The sequence below is a fragment of the Galeopterus variegatus genome, unplaced genomic scaffold, assembly GCF_000696425.1.
Source record: "Galeopterus variegatus unplaced genomic scaffold, G_variegatus-3.0.2 Scaffold8816, whole genome shotgun sequence".
NCBI lineage: Eukaryota > Metazoa > Chordata > Mammalia > Dermoptera > Cynocephalidae > Galeopterus > Galeopterus variegatus.
The window spans coordinates 1-18,394 of record NW_007734927.1 but is presented as its reverse complement, the minus strand read 5'-3'; the positions used below and the strand labels follow the sequence as shown (position 1 = coordinate 18,394).

The following is an 18,394-nucleotide window of genomic DNA, read 5'->3' as shown; positions in this document are numbered from 1 at the left end:
TTTCTTTCATAGTTTTTTTTTCTTTTTGCTCCTCGGCCTCAGTAATTTTGAAAGTCACTGACCTTTTTTCTTCTTCCTGGTCAAGTCTGCTATTGATGACCTCTAGTGAAGTTTTCAATTTAGTTATTGTATTCTTCCAGAATTTGTTTGGTTCTTCATCATAGTTTCTCTCTTTGTTGATATTCTCATTTTGTTAATGAATCATTTTCCTGACTTCTTGTAGTTGTCTTTAATTCACTGAACATTCTATGACAGTAATTTTGAATTCTTTATCTGGCAAATCATGTATCTCCATTTCTTTAGGTCCAGTTTCTGGAGATGTAATTTATTCCTGTAATGTGCCATGGTTCCCTATTTATTTGTATATGTTGTTATTTTTTGTTTGGATTTTGATACTTGTAGAATTGGCCAACAAGTCTACTAGAGTTCAGCCAATCCCAGAATTTCTGGCCTGGTTTTGTACAGGGAGGACTTTCTGCAGTCAGCTCAGCTAGAGATTCTGGTTATCCTCCAGTCTTATCTAGGTATGTGTCCTCTTTGGGGTTGTACTGTAACCTCCTATTTGAAGAAGTTTGCCAGTTTCTACTAAGGTGCTCCCCCTGGTGTTTGTGATATTGCATCCTCTTTTTGTGCTGTAGTAAATCATGATACTGGAGTTTCACATAGTGTCTGTCTGTGGTACTACAAACTTTGGTGCAGGGTAAATTCTTCTCAGAGAACCTGAACCTGGTGCCCAGTTCCTGTCAGTATTTGGAATTAGGCAAGACAAGGGATCTTGGGAAGCCTCTCTAAAATTCAGAATGTTGGACTTGTTTCACTCCTTTCCTTCCCCAAGGAGAAGATGGGAGTTTGCAGAGGGTGGAGGGGTTGGGGAGTGGGTGGGAGGGAGGGAATGTGCTTTATCTTGCTGAGAGGAAGGGACTCTGACAAGAGCAAGTGGAGAGTGTCATATATTTTCTTGCTGTGCTTTAATGATGTTGATTTTGCTCATCTGGCATGCAGGGACCTTTTAATTCATGTCTGGGATACTCACAGAGGCATTTGGTGTATTGTATTTGTTAAATCTGTGTTTCTGTTGGGGAGGGAAGGACTAAGGCTCCCTGTTCTGCCATCTTGCTGATTTCCTTCATTTCCTTCACTTTTCAAGGTTAATTTCACAGAGTACAGAATTTTAGGTTGTTTTTTTTTTTTTTAACATTTCACTCCATGGTATTTGAGAAGTTGGACGTAATTCTAATCTTTGCTCCTCTGTACGTAAGGTGTTTTTTTCTCTCTGCCTTCCTCCAAGATTCTGTATTTCTTTATCTTTGATTATCCAAAGCTTAAATATGATATGCCTAGGTGTTTTTTTTTTTTTTTTCCTCCCTTTAATATTTTTTTCTTTTATTTTTGGTTATTTATCCTGCTTGGTATTCTCTGAACTTTGTGGAACAGTGGTTTGGTGTCAGATTAATTTGGGGGATTTCTCAGTCATTATTACTTTTTATATTGCTTCTGTTCCCATCTCTTTTAATTCACCTGGTATTTCCATTATGCATGTATTACCTTTGGTGGTTTTCCAAATTTTTGGATATTCTGTTACTTTTTTTTTTTTTTAAATCCTTTTTCTCTTTGCTTTTCAGCTTTGGAACTTTCTATTGATATATCTTCCAGCTCAAAGATACTTTCCTCAGCTGTGTCCAGTCAACTAATGAGCTAATCAAAGGCATTCTTCATTTCTGTTAGTGTTTTTGATCTCTACCATTCTTTTTAATTCTTAGAATTTTTACCTTTCTGTTTACATTATTCATCAGTTCTTGCATGTTACCTACTTTTTCCATTAGAGCTGTTGGCATATTAATTATAGTTGTTTTAAGTTCCTGGTCTGATGATTTCAACATTTGTGCCATATCTGAGGCTGGTGCTGATGCTTACTTTGTCTCTTCAAACTGTTTTTTGCCTGCCTTTTAGTATGCCCTGTAATTTTTTGTCAAAAGCAGACATGATGTACTCGGTGAAAAGAACTGTGGTAAACAGGATATAGTAATAAGGTCTGGGGGGAGGGGAACATTCTATGGATCTATGATTATGTTTCAGTGTTTCAGTGAGCCTGTGACCATAGGCTCTGAACTTTACAAGTGCTTCTCAGTTTTCCCAGCCTTAGGGTGGGACTAGATGGCTGGAGAGGGATGTAGATGGGTATTTCCTTTCTCATGTAAATGGCTAGAGCTGGCTGGAGTTGGGTGCTTTTTCCCTTGCCCTTGGTCAGTTAGACTCTAAAACCCCAGTAGGTTATGATCTGGTAGAATAATTTCTCTTGAGGGCAGCTCTTGTATGGAAGAACATAATGCCCACCCCAACATATGAAATTACCCAATCAGAGGAACAAAAAAGAAAAAGAGTAAGAAAAAATGAAACATGCAGCAATTATGGGACTCCTTCAAGCAAACTAACCTCTGCATAATTGTCATACCTAAAGGAAATGAAAATCTTAAGAAACTTTGAAAGCATATTCAAGGAAATAATGACTGAAAAATTCCCAAATATGGAGAAAGTTGACAACAATCCAGCTATAGGAAGCTTAGAGGTCACCAACCAAATTCTATCCAAAGAGGAACAACACAGGCACTTCATAATCAGGTTATTAAAAACCAAAGACAAAGAATGAATACTGAAATCAGCAAGAGAAAAGAAACACTATATAAAAGAAACTATATGCCAGAGGAAAAGGGGAGGATATGTTCAAAGTGATGAAGGAAAAAAACGTAAACTGAGAATTCCGTATCAAGCAAAACTAACCTTCAAATATGAAGGAGAAATAAATCTTTCCAAGACAAACAGAAGCAAAGAGAATTCATCAAAACTAGGCCTCCCTTACAAGAAATGCTAAAGGGAGTTCTTCAAACTGAAGGAAGATAATGCTAAAGAGTAGCAAGAAAACATTTTTGAAGGTATATAACTCACTAGTAAAGTAAGTACAAAGACAACCTCAGAATACGCCAGTGTTCTAAGGGTGGTGAATATCTTTAGTATGAAGACTAAAGGACAAACCTAAAGGCACAGTAACAAATACAACAACCATGTAAGAGACAGGCAATATTAAAAGATGTAACTTGAAGCAACAAAAATGTCAGAAAGTGGAGGGTAATGATGCCAAAGCATGGAGTTGGCTTTGGTTTTTTTTCTCTTTTCTTAGATATCAAATTTAATTTATTAGTTTTAAATAATCTGTTATAACTGTAACATGTTTTTTGTAAGTCTAATGGTAACCATAACACAAAAACTTACAAGAGACATACTAAAAAGATACAGCAAGAAATCAAAATGTACTGCTGGAGAAAACCACTCAACCACAAAGGAAGATAGTAAGATCAGAACAAAGGAAAAAAGATCTACAAAACAACCAGACGAAAAGTAACAAAATGGTGGTAACAAATCCCTATATATCAATAATAACCCTAACTGTAAACAGATTAAATGCTCCAAGTAAAAGACACAGAGTGGCAGAATGGATTATAAAACAAGAACCAAAAACATGTTGCCTGCACATCAACTGAAAGTGAAGGGATGGAAAAGATATTTCATGCAAATGGAAACCAAAAAAGAGCAGGAGTAGCTATAATTACATCAGACAAAATAGACTTCAAGCCAAGGAAAGTAAAAAAAGATAAGGAAATTCATTATATGATAAAAAGGGATTAATTCAACAAGAGGATATAACAATTCTAAATATTTAACATGCCCAACACACTGGAGCACTCAGATAAATAAAACTATTATACCAAATGGGAAAGATTGACTCCAACACAGTAATAGTTGGTGACTTTAATATGCCACTTTCAGCAAAAGACAGATCATCCAGACAGAAAATTAACCAAGAAACATCTAGGCCGATCGGATCTAATGGACATTTATAGAACATTTCATCCAACAACTGCAGAATATACATTCTTCTCAGCAGCACATGGAACATTCTCTACAAGAGACTATATGTTAGGTCACAAAAGAAGTCTTAACAGATTTTCAAAAACTGAAATCATATCAAATATCTTGTTTGATTACAACAGAATAAAACTAGAAATCAACATCAAAAGGGACACTGGAAACCATACAAATACATGGAAAATCAACAATATGCTCCTAAACTACAAATGGACTAAAGAAGAATTCAAAAAGGAAATTAAAAATGTACTGGAGGCAAAATGAAATGAAAAGACAACATATCAGAACCTATGGGATACCACAAAAGCCGTTCTAAGAGGGAAGTTGATAGCAATTAATGGCTACATCAAAAAAGAAGACTCCAAATAAACAACCTAATGTTACACCTCAAGAAACTAGAAAAACAAGAACAAACCAAACCCAAAATCAATAGAAAGAGAAATAACAAATATCAGAACAGAAATAAATGAATTAGAGATTTAAAAAATACAAAAGATCGATTAAACAAAGACTGTTTTTTCAAAAAGATAAACAAAATTGATAAGCATTTAGCTAGATTAATGAAGAAAAAGAGAAGACTCAATTTCAGAAATGAAAAAGGAGACATTACAACTGATATCACAGAAATACAAAGGATCATAAGAAATTACTACAAACAACTATATGTGAACAAACTGGAAAACCTAGAAGAAATGGATAAATTCCTGGACACATACAATTTACCAAGGTTGAATCATGAGGAACTAGAAAATCTATACAGACCAATAAAAAGCAATTAGATTGAAGCAGTAATAAAAGTCTCCCAACAAAGAACACTCCAGGACCAGATGGCTTTACTGCTGAATTCTACCAAACATTTAAAGAGCTAATACAAAGTCTTCTCAAACTCATCCAAAATATTGAAGAAGAGGGAATACTTCCAAACTCATTCTACAAGGCCAACATTAACTTCATACCAAAACCAGAAAAAGACATAACAAAAAAAGAAAACTACACACCAATATCCCTAATGAACACAGATGTGAAGATCCTCAATAAAATACTAGCAAACAGAATCTAACAACACATTAAAAATATCATTCACCATGATCAAGTGAGATTCATCCCAGGGATGCAGGGGTGGTCCAACATTTGCAAATTAATAAACATGATACATCACATCAACAGAATAAAGGAAAAAATACTGTCATTTCAGTAGATGCAGGATTTCCTGGGAATAACTTGTGTAGTTATTAATGTGTTCCTTCAATCAATATTTATTGAGTAATTATGTGCCAGGTACTATTCTAGGTGCTGAGAAAATGGCAGTAAATAAAACAGAAAAACTCCTGCTTTTGTGGAGCATTAAGTAAAAAAGTAACATAGCACTAAATGTGATGAAGAAAAAAAAATAAGTGACAGGTGAGAGGAAGGGATGCTATTTTAGATAAGACAGGGAAGACCTTTCTGAGGATGCTTTGAACAGAGATCTAAGTGAAGTGAGGGCATAAAGCACTGGGGCTGGGGGGTGGGGGTGAGGAGAAGGGAGAATGTTGCAGGCAGAATAAATATAGAGGCCTTGAGGCAACAGTGTGCATGATATATTAAGGGAACAACAAAAAGGGCATGTGGCTAGAATGTAGCATTCTAGAGGGAGAGTGGTTAGAGATGAGATCAGAGGGGTAGATGGGGAGCCAGATCAAGTCATGGTAACGCCTTGTGATTTTATTGTGTGTGAAGATAAAACTTGGGCAGACAGATGACACAGAGTACTGTGGGAAAGGATGCCTCCCACTGGTGAGCAGAGAACAGACTAGGGGTTGACAGTGAAGCAGAGACAATCAATGTAGCAGGTTCTAGGTGAGTAGACTTTTCTTTGTTAACCATCCATCATGAACAAATGCTTTGCAGCATTCATTTATTCTGCAAATATTTATCAGGAGCCTACTTTATACCAGACATTATACTAAACAGTAGGGATACAATCAATGGTCAGTAAAAGACATGGTTGGTCCCTTTCTTCATAGAGCTAAAAATCAACCAGAGTTCAAGCCAATCATTGCTAGTTGGTATTTGTTCTGTGTTGAACAGTTTCAAGGGAAAACTATTCTGGATTTATTCTTTAAAAGAAAGTCAGAAAAGAGAATGTTTCAGTTTCCCTAAGGGAATACTTTTCATAATGGCCACAAAGCACTGAAATAACGAGGATCCAAGTTGGGGAGGGAGTTACTGCCATGGCTGTGGCTCCTAAGAGATCACTGCGTTCCTGATGTACTTGAAGATAAACTATTTTTTAGTATTTTATTACTAGAAATAGAGGTCCCTAGGTGTGTACAGTAATAACTTTGGCTGAAGGGGATTGAGAAAGTTGGTCCTATAGGTTGGGTTTGTATCATGGCATTCTGGACCTTTTCACTTGCCTGTAGCTGTAGTTGCTGAGGAGAACCACGCCTTCAGTCCACCCCAGCCCCTTTCTAACTGAAGAACTCAGTGCAATTTGTACCAAATGGATTAATTGGGATTTAATTGGATTGAGATAGGCATTGTACTCAATCAGAATTAGGTAATTTTTCATTTTAGATCTGTAAGCATATAATACACTTATTATGTAGCATAAAAGCAAACAGTATACTTTGCAAACACTATCTCAGTTCTCAGAACACCCAATTAGGAAAACATTGTCACAACCATTTTACAGATAAAGAAAATGAGACTCAGAAAGGTCAACTAAATTACCTGAGGGTATATAGCCAGATAAAGGTAAGTGGCAGGACTGCAATTCAGATTCCTGACTCCAAACACTATACTTGTAGGTGCTGTCCCTCTTCAGTCATTTCCATTTCAAAATAAAATAAACTGCCTCCTGGCTTTCATCCTTCCCACCCCCCTTCATTTGCCCCCCCACCCACACCCCTTCCCCTCCTCAACTATGTCAAAGGGAAAGACCATTTTTGAGACAAACTAACTTCCTGAAAGTTCAAGTCCACTAGCAATGTATGAGAATGCTCCTTTCATGATATTCTACATTAACAAGGTAAATTACCCATTTATATTTCTGCTGGGATCTTACTGTTTCATCAATTTGTGTGCAGTTTAGAAAGAAATTTTATGTATGATTTTTTTATAGTCACCTTTGCTATACTGTAAGTTGTAACAAATCAAAAAAAAAAAAAAAGTGACCAGTCTAGTCAACAGGCTGATAGTCACCTAGAAGCAATTCTGCTTTATGCAAAAATAATGTAGGTTCAATGCCTGAGGTGTACCTGAGGCTGAGCAAATATTTTATTTAACTTCTTTTATATGAAGGAGAAGAAAAATAATACTAGATTAGAACACATTAGTATTAGGATGTACATAAATTTGAGTTTGTTGAATTTAGCTCTGGAAGGGTGTTGTATACCCTGATTTCCTGGTGGCCTGAAAAAATAGCAATGAAAAAGGAATAATGAAACCTTCTGTATTTAATATAAGGAAATGCTTTTTAAGTACTTGAGGTCTGGCACAATATTTACCATTCTAAAATCTCATTAACTTTGATTTTTCTTTTCAGGATGATGACAAATCTTTGAATGTATTCGCTCCTTTATTCAGAATGATCTTGGGTACAGTTGTGGTTTATCTGCATAGATAATCGAACAAGTTAGAACCAATAAAGTGTCATACAGAATGAAAAAAATAGAGGGAAAAGTTAGGTTTAAAAGAAAAAAAAAGATTACCCAAGATGAAATTTGGCCAAAGCTGCTATCAGTGCTGAGACTTGGATTTTAAGTTATATGGATTTTTCTGTGCTTTTTTTTTTTTTGGCAGCTGGCGAGTACAGGGATCAAACCCTGGACCTTGGTGTTATCAGCACTATGCTCTAACGAACTTAGCTAACTGGCCAGCCCCAAGTTATATGGATTTTTGATTATTTTTTATTTTTTTGGTGGAAGTAGTCATCAGCTTTTATTCAGGAATACCAGTGACCTGAGGAGAGATGTTAGGCAAACCCATCTATCTCTCTGGTAAGTCTGAGGCGAATCGCCAAACTAAAACCATCTCAAAGACTCAGACTTACTGAGGGGTTTTTAAAGAGGGAGCTGAGGGAATGAAATGTGGGAAGTGAAAAGCAGGAGGGAGGGGATGTGAGCTGTGGGGGCTCCGAGCAAGGAGCCAGGTGCAAGGTCTCACCAAGGCTCCATCTGGTTTCTTTTCCCATCCTTGATGTTATCTTAGGGTCCTGCTGGATTTTGAGGAGCTTCAGGGTGGAATCAACATAGCTTTATTGATGTCTTCTTTGGTTTCTTGGGATCTGGATAGTATGTGTCTCCAGGCAAGTATGCAAATCCAAGCTAAGTGAAAACAACATTAATTTTTTCATACAGTTGCCTTCTTACTGTTGAGTTAGTTTAGTTCATGTTCTCTGTTTGCTGCAGTAAATCATTCAGCAAACTTTTCAGGGAAAGTTCTTCATTGACATTATTTGAGAATGTCTTCCAGTTGCCTTTGTACAGAATTGATAACTTGACAGGGTATACAATTTTTGGTTCAAAATTATTTTCCCTTAAAACTCTGTAGATATCATTCTATTGTCTTCTGGCATTTAGAGATGCAAGAGAAAAATCTGAGGTTAGCCTAATTTTTGCCCCTTTATAGGTAACTTGCTCTGTCTGGATATTTGTAGAATTTTTTCTTTATCCTTGAAATTTGAAAATGTCATCAGAATGTGTTTAAGTGTTGCTTTCTTTTTGTCAAATTTTAAAGGTACCCTGTGAGCTTTTTCCATTTGTAGATGTGGTTTGTTCTTCAACTCCAGAAAATTTTCTTCAGTTAGTTCCTTAATTACTGTTTCAGCTCCATTTGCTTTGTCCTCTGTTTCAGGTATTCCTCTTATGTGTAGATTGTATCTCCTGGATTGGCCCTCTCTCTTTTTCTCCTCTTTTCTTATCTTGATTTCTTTTCTCTGCATCCTGTGAGACTCTTATTTTGCATTTACTTCAGTAATTCAATTTTGTGGACAATCCAGTTTGCACCTTCTTTCTGTTAACTCTCTCAACTCCCTGATACTTTTAGAGCTCTCTGCCCATCCCTTCTCTAACACTGTGGATAGTTTGTTAAATTCCCTTGTTATACAATTCATAAAACCTGTCTATGGCTTCTATTTCCAGCGCTACATCTGTTTCAAGAGGAGGCATTTTCTTGATTACTTAGCTCTGTTCCTTTCTTCTGAACTGCAGTATGACCTTTTTAATAGTTCTTCTTAGCAACTAGGACCAAAAACAGAAATTAAGTATATGGATTTATTTATGGCCTTAAGACAATCATTTTTATTCTTACTCCCAATTAATGAAATAATTTGCTAACACATTTCCCCCAAAAGTTGCAAATACAGTGCCTTTTCCTTCAGTGTAGTCATCTGTTTCTTTTAGCTCATGCATTATCATTTCATCATTAGATTATATAAGAAATGTTTGACCTGTAATTAAAGTTGTAGAATGTACTTGTAGCATATGAAAACAAGGGAGATAGGAATAAAAAACGATCTTCATCTCTTCTCCATGTGAAATATCTGAAGAAAAAAGAGTGTTCTAGTTTATGAGTTGGAAACACTTTCATTTCTAAGTATATAGGTGGCTGCTTAAGAATATTTCTTAACACTCTAAATCAAAGGGGAATGTTTAAATGTGATGAGAATTATAAGTACATGTTCTTGGAGACAATACAGCATAATTGCTAAGACTGTGCATAGACTTTGGAGTCTCCCATTTATTGGCTGTGTGACTTTGTACAAATTTTGTAACCTCTCCATACATCTATTTATGTGTAAATATGACTAATAGTACCTACTTCATAAGGTGGGGGAGGGTAAATCAATATATGAAAAATGCTTACAGCCGTGCCTGGCACATAGCAAAAGCTCAAAAAATTGTAGGAATTGTTATAAAAGCAAAACAAACAACACCTTAAATAAAAATCATAAATAAAATATCAGTGTCATCAAAATTCAGTCATTAAACATTATTTGTTTCATGATAAAAAAGAATGCCAAAATCATGAAGCAGTTGGAAAAGATGTAATTTTATAAACATCTTATGTAATTTTCAGTAAGTTTGAGGTAGTTATATTTTTGTTTTAGAATTTTTTGGTTATGAGATTCAGCATCTGAAATGAAAGAGGTATATTTGTTATACATGTTTTGATGTACTCTAATGGTTTTGACAAAGTGTACACAGATGTTAGAAAAGGAAATCCCAACTTAGTTGTTGCAGTTTTCTCATTGTTACATCTAATTGAAAACATGAAGGCAAGGGTAGAACACCTGTGGGTACTCATCACTCCAGTGAGTCATAGTACTAATCCATAGAAGTCTTAAAAGAATTCTTGTTTGGGGAATCTGTAACATTTGTATTACCATCAAACCCTCTCCCTGCACTGCCCCCCACCACCAAAAAATAATAATAAAAGAAACTAATGACTGCTTCATTGTCTTAAAAAGTATTTCTAATTTGGAAATATTTGCCAATGACCCCCCCCCCCCCAAAAAAAAGGCATTTGGAAACATAGACATAGCCTGTAATCAAATCTACAGAAACTTTAAGAATAGCAACTTCAAGCTCTTTCTTGCACAAGTATACCTGTACAAGTTAGTCAGCACTTTCATATTTACCATACTTTAGGTAAACAATAATCTTGTCTTCTTATCTAATTGATGTTCACCTTTGCAGTTCTTTGAGAATGTCTGTGCTGATGAATCATAAAATGATTTCAGTATTGACTTACCCATTTCTAGCACATATAAAATAGCCTTTTAGTTGTTTTCTTACTTCTAAAGCAGCCAACTTCCTTTTAAATGTCATTACTCATTGTTGTTCTCAAAAATAGCTCTTCAGTCGAAATTGTGGTTTGCTGAATTTCCTGCATCATTCAATTAATTTATTTCTCCAAGTCTAACCATCAGGACTGGTTACCATACACTGTGTTTCCTAACAGATGGAAAATCCATATGTTTTCACGTAACAGTCCCTCTACTGAGCAGTTAAGGCAATCTCTCTGGAAGCTGTCTCCCTTATCCCCTTCAGTATGTTAAGCATCCTGATCCCTGAAATATAAGTTACCAGGCATTTTCTTTTATAGTTTAATCATCAAGATTTTCCAAGATAGTATTTATAGGAGAAAGATTTTTATTTCAGAGATTGGAAAAAAATAGCATTTTATAATAGATTGCATAAAAATGGGGAAATAATTTTTATGAATGCTTCTTTAATCTAGCTATTAAGACATGCTTACTTTTTTATAACTACATTTAACTACCCTTAATCTAACTCTAAAAGTAAAAATTAGTTCCTTTGCCCAGAGCTTGAAGAATTCTCAAACAAATTTGGCTTTAAAAATATTTTATCCCATGTCTTTTGTTCAGATATCTTGGGAACTGGTGTGGAGGAAGAGGAGAATAGAAGATAAGATGATTGAATTATTTTTATTTGCTAGAAAAAGCTGCTATTGTTTTCTTCATTGGCAGAAGCAGCAATGGGAAGCTCATGAATCCAATGATAAATCATCCCTGGGCAGATTATTTATAATGTATATGTTAAGTCATTATCACTCATGAAGTCTGTATGTATTTAACCCTGAATGTTCAATTTCTTTTATTTTGTACTTCGAGGAAACCTATCAAATGCCTGGAGTAGTTTGTTATAAAATTGAACAATTAAGTTCTGCAAAAAGTTGTCTGTACTATGACTAGATTATTTTAAACTAGCTCAGTTTTGAGTCATCTCTAAAAATGGTGATTCCTCTTCCTGTATCTTAATTTTATGTCCAAATGTTTTTGTTAAAGCCTGGCCAAATGCAGGTCTCTACCTAACGTATTTTCATCTTTGTTCAAAGACTGAAAGGTGGCCAGTGTGGCTGAAGCATGAGTGAAGGGTAGACTGGTATGAGATGAGGTGGGAGAGGGAGGCAGGGTTCAGATCACGTATAGCCATATGAAGGCCATAATAAGCAGCATACATTTTATTCTTAGTGAGATGGGGAGGAAATGACGATAAGATCATCCTGGCTGCCGAAGAGAAAAACCAAATGGTGCAAGAACGAGAGACCAGAGAGGAGGCTCTTCGAGTAATCCAGACAGCTGGACCAGAATAATTGAGGAGATGGAGAGAAAGGGACAGATTCAGGATATGTTTTGCAGATAAAAGTTCACAGGATTTGGTGACAGATTGAATGTAGGCTGTAAGGGAAAGAAGCATCAAGGATATGCCCAGGCCTGATGTTCACCTCATGCCACTGCAGTGGCTGTGTAGGTCTTTATGTGATTCCTATTAGGATGGTCCAGTGCTTTCACTGTACCTGATGAGCCAAGGTTTGGGGTTTGAAATATACGGAAAAAAAAAACAGGGAGGAACAGGTCTGTTTAGGGGGAAAATCAAAGTTCTGTCCACCTACATGTTACAACATAACACTCCCAGATTGATGAGACTTTACAAGTACCTTCATGAAATTTTTCTGAAATTTTATACAAATAACAATAATGACAAAAACATTCTAGACAGAAGTGTTTTCCTATTGTTTCACATAACAAACATGAATCTCACTCCTCCCCCAACTTCTGTACATCTTATCCCCTGTGAATTAGTAAAGTTTTGTTAGCCTGGAGGGGTTTATATCAGGGTTTCTCAACCTCAGCACTATTGACATTTTAGATGGGTAATTCTGTTCGGGGGCTGTCCAGTACAAGAGCCCCTGGGTCCACTAGATGTCAGTAGCACCAATTCCCACTTGTGAAAACCAAAAATGACTCCAGATATCAGATGTTCTAGGGGAGTAGTATCATCCCCAGTTGAGAACCACTGATTTATACTAGACAACAGAACTTTCTAGCATGGTGCTAATAGTAACAAAACTAACACTTATTTAGCACTTGTTATGTACCCCTTTTATTCCTACACCACCAGACCCAGTAGTAGATAAACTTTAAAAATCTGCTGGTTTTAAGTCATTAACAATACACAAATGCCTTAAACTTATCTTTAAGTTAAATACAAATTATTTTATGTTGGACTGCAGCATTTTGGGAATTAATTCACTGACTTGTTTTCCAAATTGTCATGGTGCATGATGCATTTCCTACCGTTTTTAGTTTTTGTTACTTAAAGTGGGACAAAACTGGATTCTGTTTTCATCCTTGCTTTTTATTGATATATAGGTTTGTCCAACCTTTTAGTTTTCTCACCCATATCCATTTTAACCACATTTTGGCTGGGGAGATGTGGGAGAGGGAGCAACTAGCTTTTAAGTGTTTCTAATGCATTCAACCTAGCTTTCAAATAACACCGCAAGTCCTTTACACTCACAGTTCAAAGGCTGCTAAATATTTAATATTACATAATTACCCTGAGTACAACAGATAGGTTCAGTGACCACTGCCACTAGCTTTTTGAAAGCATGCAGTTCATCTGGTGGGACAGAAGCACAGGGAGTATTAGAGAACAGTCTCCTAGCCATAGCCTTCAGGTGCACCATGTGATAAGCCAGCATGGGTATTAAGCTAGTTTTGCCAGGTGGAAATTGGTTAAGAAGTACTGTATATGCCAAACACCATGTAACGTACTCTACTTGCATTATCTCTTTCAATGCTCACAGACAATCCTAAGACATAGGCATGTTAATATTTTTGTTTTTCCTTTGAGAAAACTGAAGCATAAAGTAAGTGTCTTACAGGTTACATAGCTAATAAATAAAAGGAGCAGGATGGGAACCCCATTCTAACACGCTTTATCATTTCATCACAACTCCAAGGCCATGAGCGTTAATTCCCTACAGAGCACTAGGCTCCAGTCTGGTCCATGACCATAAACTACACCTTTGAATCTTGCCCCGTCATCCTCAAAGTGTGTGCTGTAGCAGGAAAATATGGGAGACCAATATAAATCCATCAGTTAGAACGATACAAAGAACTGATACGAAAGCTCAGTGATTCCAAAGCATTAATTCCGTATACTTAAAGATAAACCAAACAAATACTACCTATATTAGTTTCCTGTTTATGTGGTAACAAATTACCACAAACTTGGTGGCTTAAAACAAATTTATTATCTGTAGAAGTCTGACATGGGCTAAAATCAAGGGCTGCATTCCTTTCTGGAGACTCTAGGGGAGAATCCATTTCCTTATCTTTTCCACCTTCTAGAAGTCACCTGCATTCCTTGGGTTTTGCCCACTCCCCACCCCCTAAGGCCAATACTGTTGCATCTCCCCGACCATTCATCCATAGCCATATTTTTCTCTTACTTTGAACTTCTTCCGTCTTCCACTTTTCAGTGCCTGGGTGATCACATTGGACCCATGTGGGTAATACAGGCTAATCTCCCTGCCTTAATAAAATGAGCCTTGGCACAGCTTTGAGCCACAGTCTGTTCCTGTGTCTGCTTTCACAAGGTGATGAGACTGAAAGTTTGATTTGTATGAGAAATTAGTCATGACTGAATTGCTTCATATACTAGAACTGTGCTCAAAGACCATGTAAATGGGTCAACTATATAATTACAGATAATTATAGATGTATCGGAGTCATTTAGTCTTCTAATAGTTAAGTCTAATCAGGCTAACCAAATTCCTCACATGAGGTTCTAACACATGTACATGTGCATTTGATATAGAATGTATTTATTTAGTAGGAAATACTATATAGTAACACTGGATAGAATTTTCTTCACTGAAACATAATTGCTTATAGAAAGTTGTGGGGTACATAGTTGACTATCACACTTGTGTACAATATGTGATGATCAAATCAAGATAGTTAGCATATTCATCATTATAAAACATAATCATTTTATGTGTCTTAACCAATTTCTTGTCAACCCTCTTCTCCCTCTCCCACCTCTAATAACCACAGTTTTGTTCTTTCCTTCTGAAAGTTCAAGGTGTTATTGTGATTGTTGTTTATTTTTTAGCTCCCACTTGTGAGTTGAGGACATGCGGTATTTCTCTTTCTGTGCCTGGCTTATTTCATTTAACATAATTTTTTCTGAGCTCATCCATATTGCTGTGAATTGCAGAATTTTGTTCTTTTTATGGCTGAACAGTATTCCCTTGCATATATATACTACATTTTCCTTATCTAGTCAACTGGACAAAAATTTTGAATTTTCATTAAAGCTTTCTATTTAGGACTCCTCCTGATGACTAGAGGACATTAAAGGGATTGTTTCAAAATAACTATCATTCCCCTTTTTATGTGTCATGTTCATCCAGACTATCCAGACATTAATTTTATTTCTGATATGTCTCCCAAGGTTGTTATCCCTGAGTGAGAGATAGGCAATGAATTTAACTGTCTTTTGCTCCCTGAGATTTTTCTAAGTTTTTGTCTAACACATTCACTTAATGGAAAAAACTGAATTGAAAGTAGTCACAGGGATGTAAAAGCCACTACTAACTCAACTGAAAAGCTCCTGTATTTAAAAGACTTCCAATTCCTTTAAAAACTTATGACCGCAATTGAATTCCAAGAAGAGCTATGAATTAATAAACGTCCACAATTATAGAGGTGATAAATACAACAATAAGACCATTCAAATGGCAAAGGTTAATAAATACCATTTATTGAATACCTATGTGCCTGGGTCCTTGCTCATATTATCTCATTTTATCCTTACAATCTTGCAAGGTGGAATCTTTTTATAGATAAAGAACTGGATGTATGTCAAAGGCTATGCAACTTGCCAAGGACCATGGAACTGATAAATGTTGTTGGAGATTTAAAGCCCAGTGTGTGTCATTTCAAATCCGTTTTTATTTACTAATAACATCTACTAGAATCATTTGAGTATTTTCTAACATGTTTCCATTTTTACTTTAAAAATGACCCAGGGACTTTGAGAAATTTAAATAGTGAAATTTTATTCTTTGGCATAAAATATTTAAAAACTAGCATTTGAACATGGTTAGATAGAGTGGGATTATGATTCTACTCTACGAATGGAATTATGATTCTCATTAAAATCTTTTGCAAAGATAATCAAGGTAAACAAATTTGACATCAATTTTTAATTATATATTTTAGGTAAGAGATTAAATACTTAAAACTTCAGGTCCTTAAATTTGAACAGCTAAGCAGCTCCTTGAGTCTGACAGAAAACAAACGAAAGGCATTTAAAGATAAATCAAAGGCATTTCAAATAACTGAGGAAAACCTAACTTCAAAAATTTTAAACTAAAAATACTCCTCTACATATTTTACTATTTTCTATTCCAGGAGATGAGTATGATGTATGTGCCATTTGTTTGGATGAATATGAAGATGGAGACAAGCTCAGAATCCTTCCCTGTTCCCATGGTATGAGTAATTACATACTGCTTTGAATTTACATATAAACTAATTTATATTTAGGTTCAATACTACAGGGGAAGAGACAGAAAATTGTTATTAGCACACAATAAGCCAGGCCCTGTACTAATTAGTGGCCTCATTAAAGGAAAGGGGTGTATTTATAAAAATTACACACTTTTCTTCTTCTGTCCCTACATGATGCAGAATAGAACACTAAATAAATAAGGCAAGAGATTAATATTCTCAGCTGCAGCAAACTAACTAAAGATGTATATTTTGCTTCAACAGCTTATCACTGCAAGTGTGTAGACCCATGGCTAACTAAAACCAAAAAAATCTGTCCAGTCTGCAAGCAAAAAGTTGTTCCTTCTCAAGGTGATTCAGACTCTGACACAGATAGTAGTCAAGAAGAAAATGAAGTGTCAGAACATACCCCTTTACTGAGACCTTTAGCTTCTGTCAGCACCCCATCATTTGGAACTTTGTCGGAATCCCAATCACAACAGAACATGACAGAATCTTCAGACTATGAGGAAGATGACAATGAAGATACTGACAGTAGTGATGCAGCAAATGAGATTAATGAACATAGTGTCGTGGTCCAATTGCAGCCTAATGGTGAACGGGATTACAACTTAGCAAATACTGTTTGACCTTCAGAGGGTGACTGGTCATTTCTCTTTAAAATGTTTATTTAGGTACATAATTTGATTTTTTTTTTTGCTCCCTTCTGAGATTTCTGTAGAAATAACTTATTTTTTAGTATTCTACAGTTTAATCAGATTACTGAAACAGGCCTTCTGATCCAGTATTTATCTGCAGGAGTGTACTTTATTTAACTAATAAGTAACAATAAACTGGTGCTGCTGTAACTCAAGCATCAAATCAGCTCTTCCTCTGGAATGAAACATAGCCAAAACATTAAAAAAAAAAAAAATACTCAGTATAGCTTGCTATTAAGACCTAGATCACAGTATGAAAATGTGTTGTGTTTTACACACGAGGTTAGTGCTGAAGCCACTTGGCATGAGCTAAGCCACCCACCTTCATAAAGAAACCTAGAGAGTTGTTGAGCTGGAATATGTTCTGGTATTTCCCCAAATTGCCACCACTAGTGAAAAGCAACAAGGTAATTTAGCATTTTTCCTATTAGCATAACAAAGCTCAAAACTGTCTCTTTCTTTCCTATTCTCAAGTAGTCTTATCTTGACAGGAATGTTCTGTACTAGTGCAGACTTCTTAAAAAAAAATTTTTTTTTAAGGTTTTTAATATGATAGTGTTATGTATGAATTTGATTCAGCAGCTAAAGTAATGTCTCTGGACTTTACTTACTGAATTTTGGTATCCTTAAGGGTTTTTGTGTTGTGATCAAAGGAGAAAGAAAACACTGCATAAAAAACCCAAACTTCAGCAAATGTTAATACTCAGATCATATACCTCTTAATAAAGAGCATCTTATGCTAATTAGCCCGCTAAACTATGTACAGAGGAAATTGTTCAAGTACTGGATTTGAAAACAAGTGCTTATGTTTAACAAAACTAATGATGTATTATGAAACAGTGTATTATGAAAAGCTAAACTGTATATCATACATTATTGTAACTATGTAGAAAATATAAACTAATATATAATCAGAACGCTAAGAATTTTTATATGGCCTTGTATGAGGGGAGTTTGAATATTAATAAACATGTTTTCCACTTTAAGAACCAGTAATGTTTGTTCTACCGTAGTATTACTTACCACATTAGCCTTATTTATATGCATAGTGCTATAAAGGGATAATGACTGAGCTCATGTAAACACACATCACCTTTGAACTTTATACAAGATAACGGACTGCTCACAAGCAATTAAGTAATCCTCCCCCAAAATTAAGACCGCAGCCAAAATCATTCCAAAAATAGTGTATATTATGGTATCCTATTGTAAATTAAGGTACATCTTTACAGTAGACTTCTATACAGCCTTGAAAGAACAAACATATACTTGTGTTGACGTGGGAAATTGTTAGTGAATAAAAGCATGTTATAGAATAATAAGTGTTAGGTATACATGTTAAAAAAGATGCATTTTTGGGCCGGCCTGGTGGTGCACTGCTACAGTGCGCCGCTTGGAAGTGCGGTGGTGCTCCCACCGAGGGTTCGGATCCCACATACAGACCAGTTCCCGCTCACTG

The 18,394-nt window shown here is 35.7% G+C and overlaps 1 protein-coding gene across 2 annotated transcripts in view; it reads left to right on the top strand.

Moving 5' to 3' along the window:
- LOC103608772 (E3 ubiquitin-protein ligase RNF13) overlaps positions 1-17,927 on the top strand; it is a 53,908-nt gene extending 35,981 nt beyond the window's left edge. The window contains exons 5-6 of one of the 2 annotated variants that reach the window (XM_008593171.1): positions 16,139-16,219; positions 16,502-17,927. In XM_008593171.1, the coding sequence (XP_008591393.1) occupies positions 16,139-16,219; positions 16,502-16,866 (446 nt within the window). In that variant the 3' untranslated portion in view covers positions 16,867-17,927. The remainder of the gene's footprint in view (positions 1-16,138; positions 16,220-16,501) is intronic. The other variant, XM_008593170.1, reaches the window with a different exon arrangement.
- The last annotated feature ends 467 nt before the right edge of the window (positions 17,928-18,394 follow it).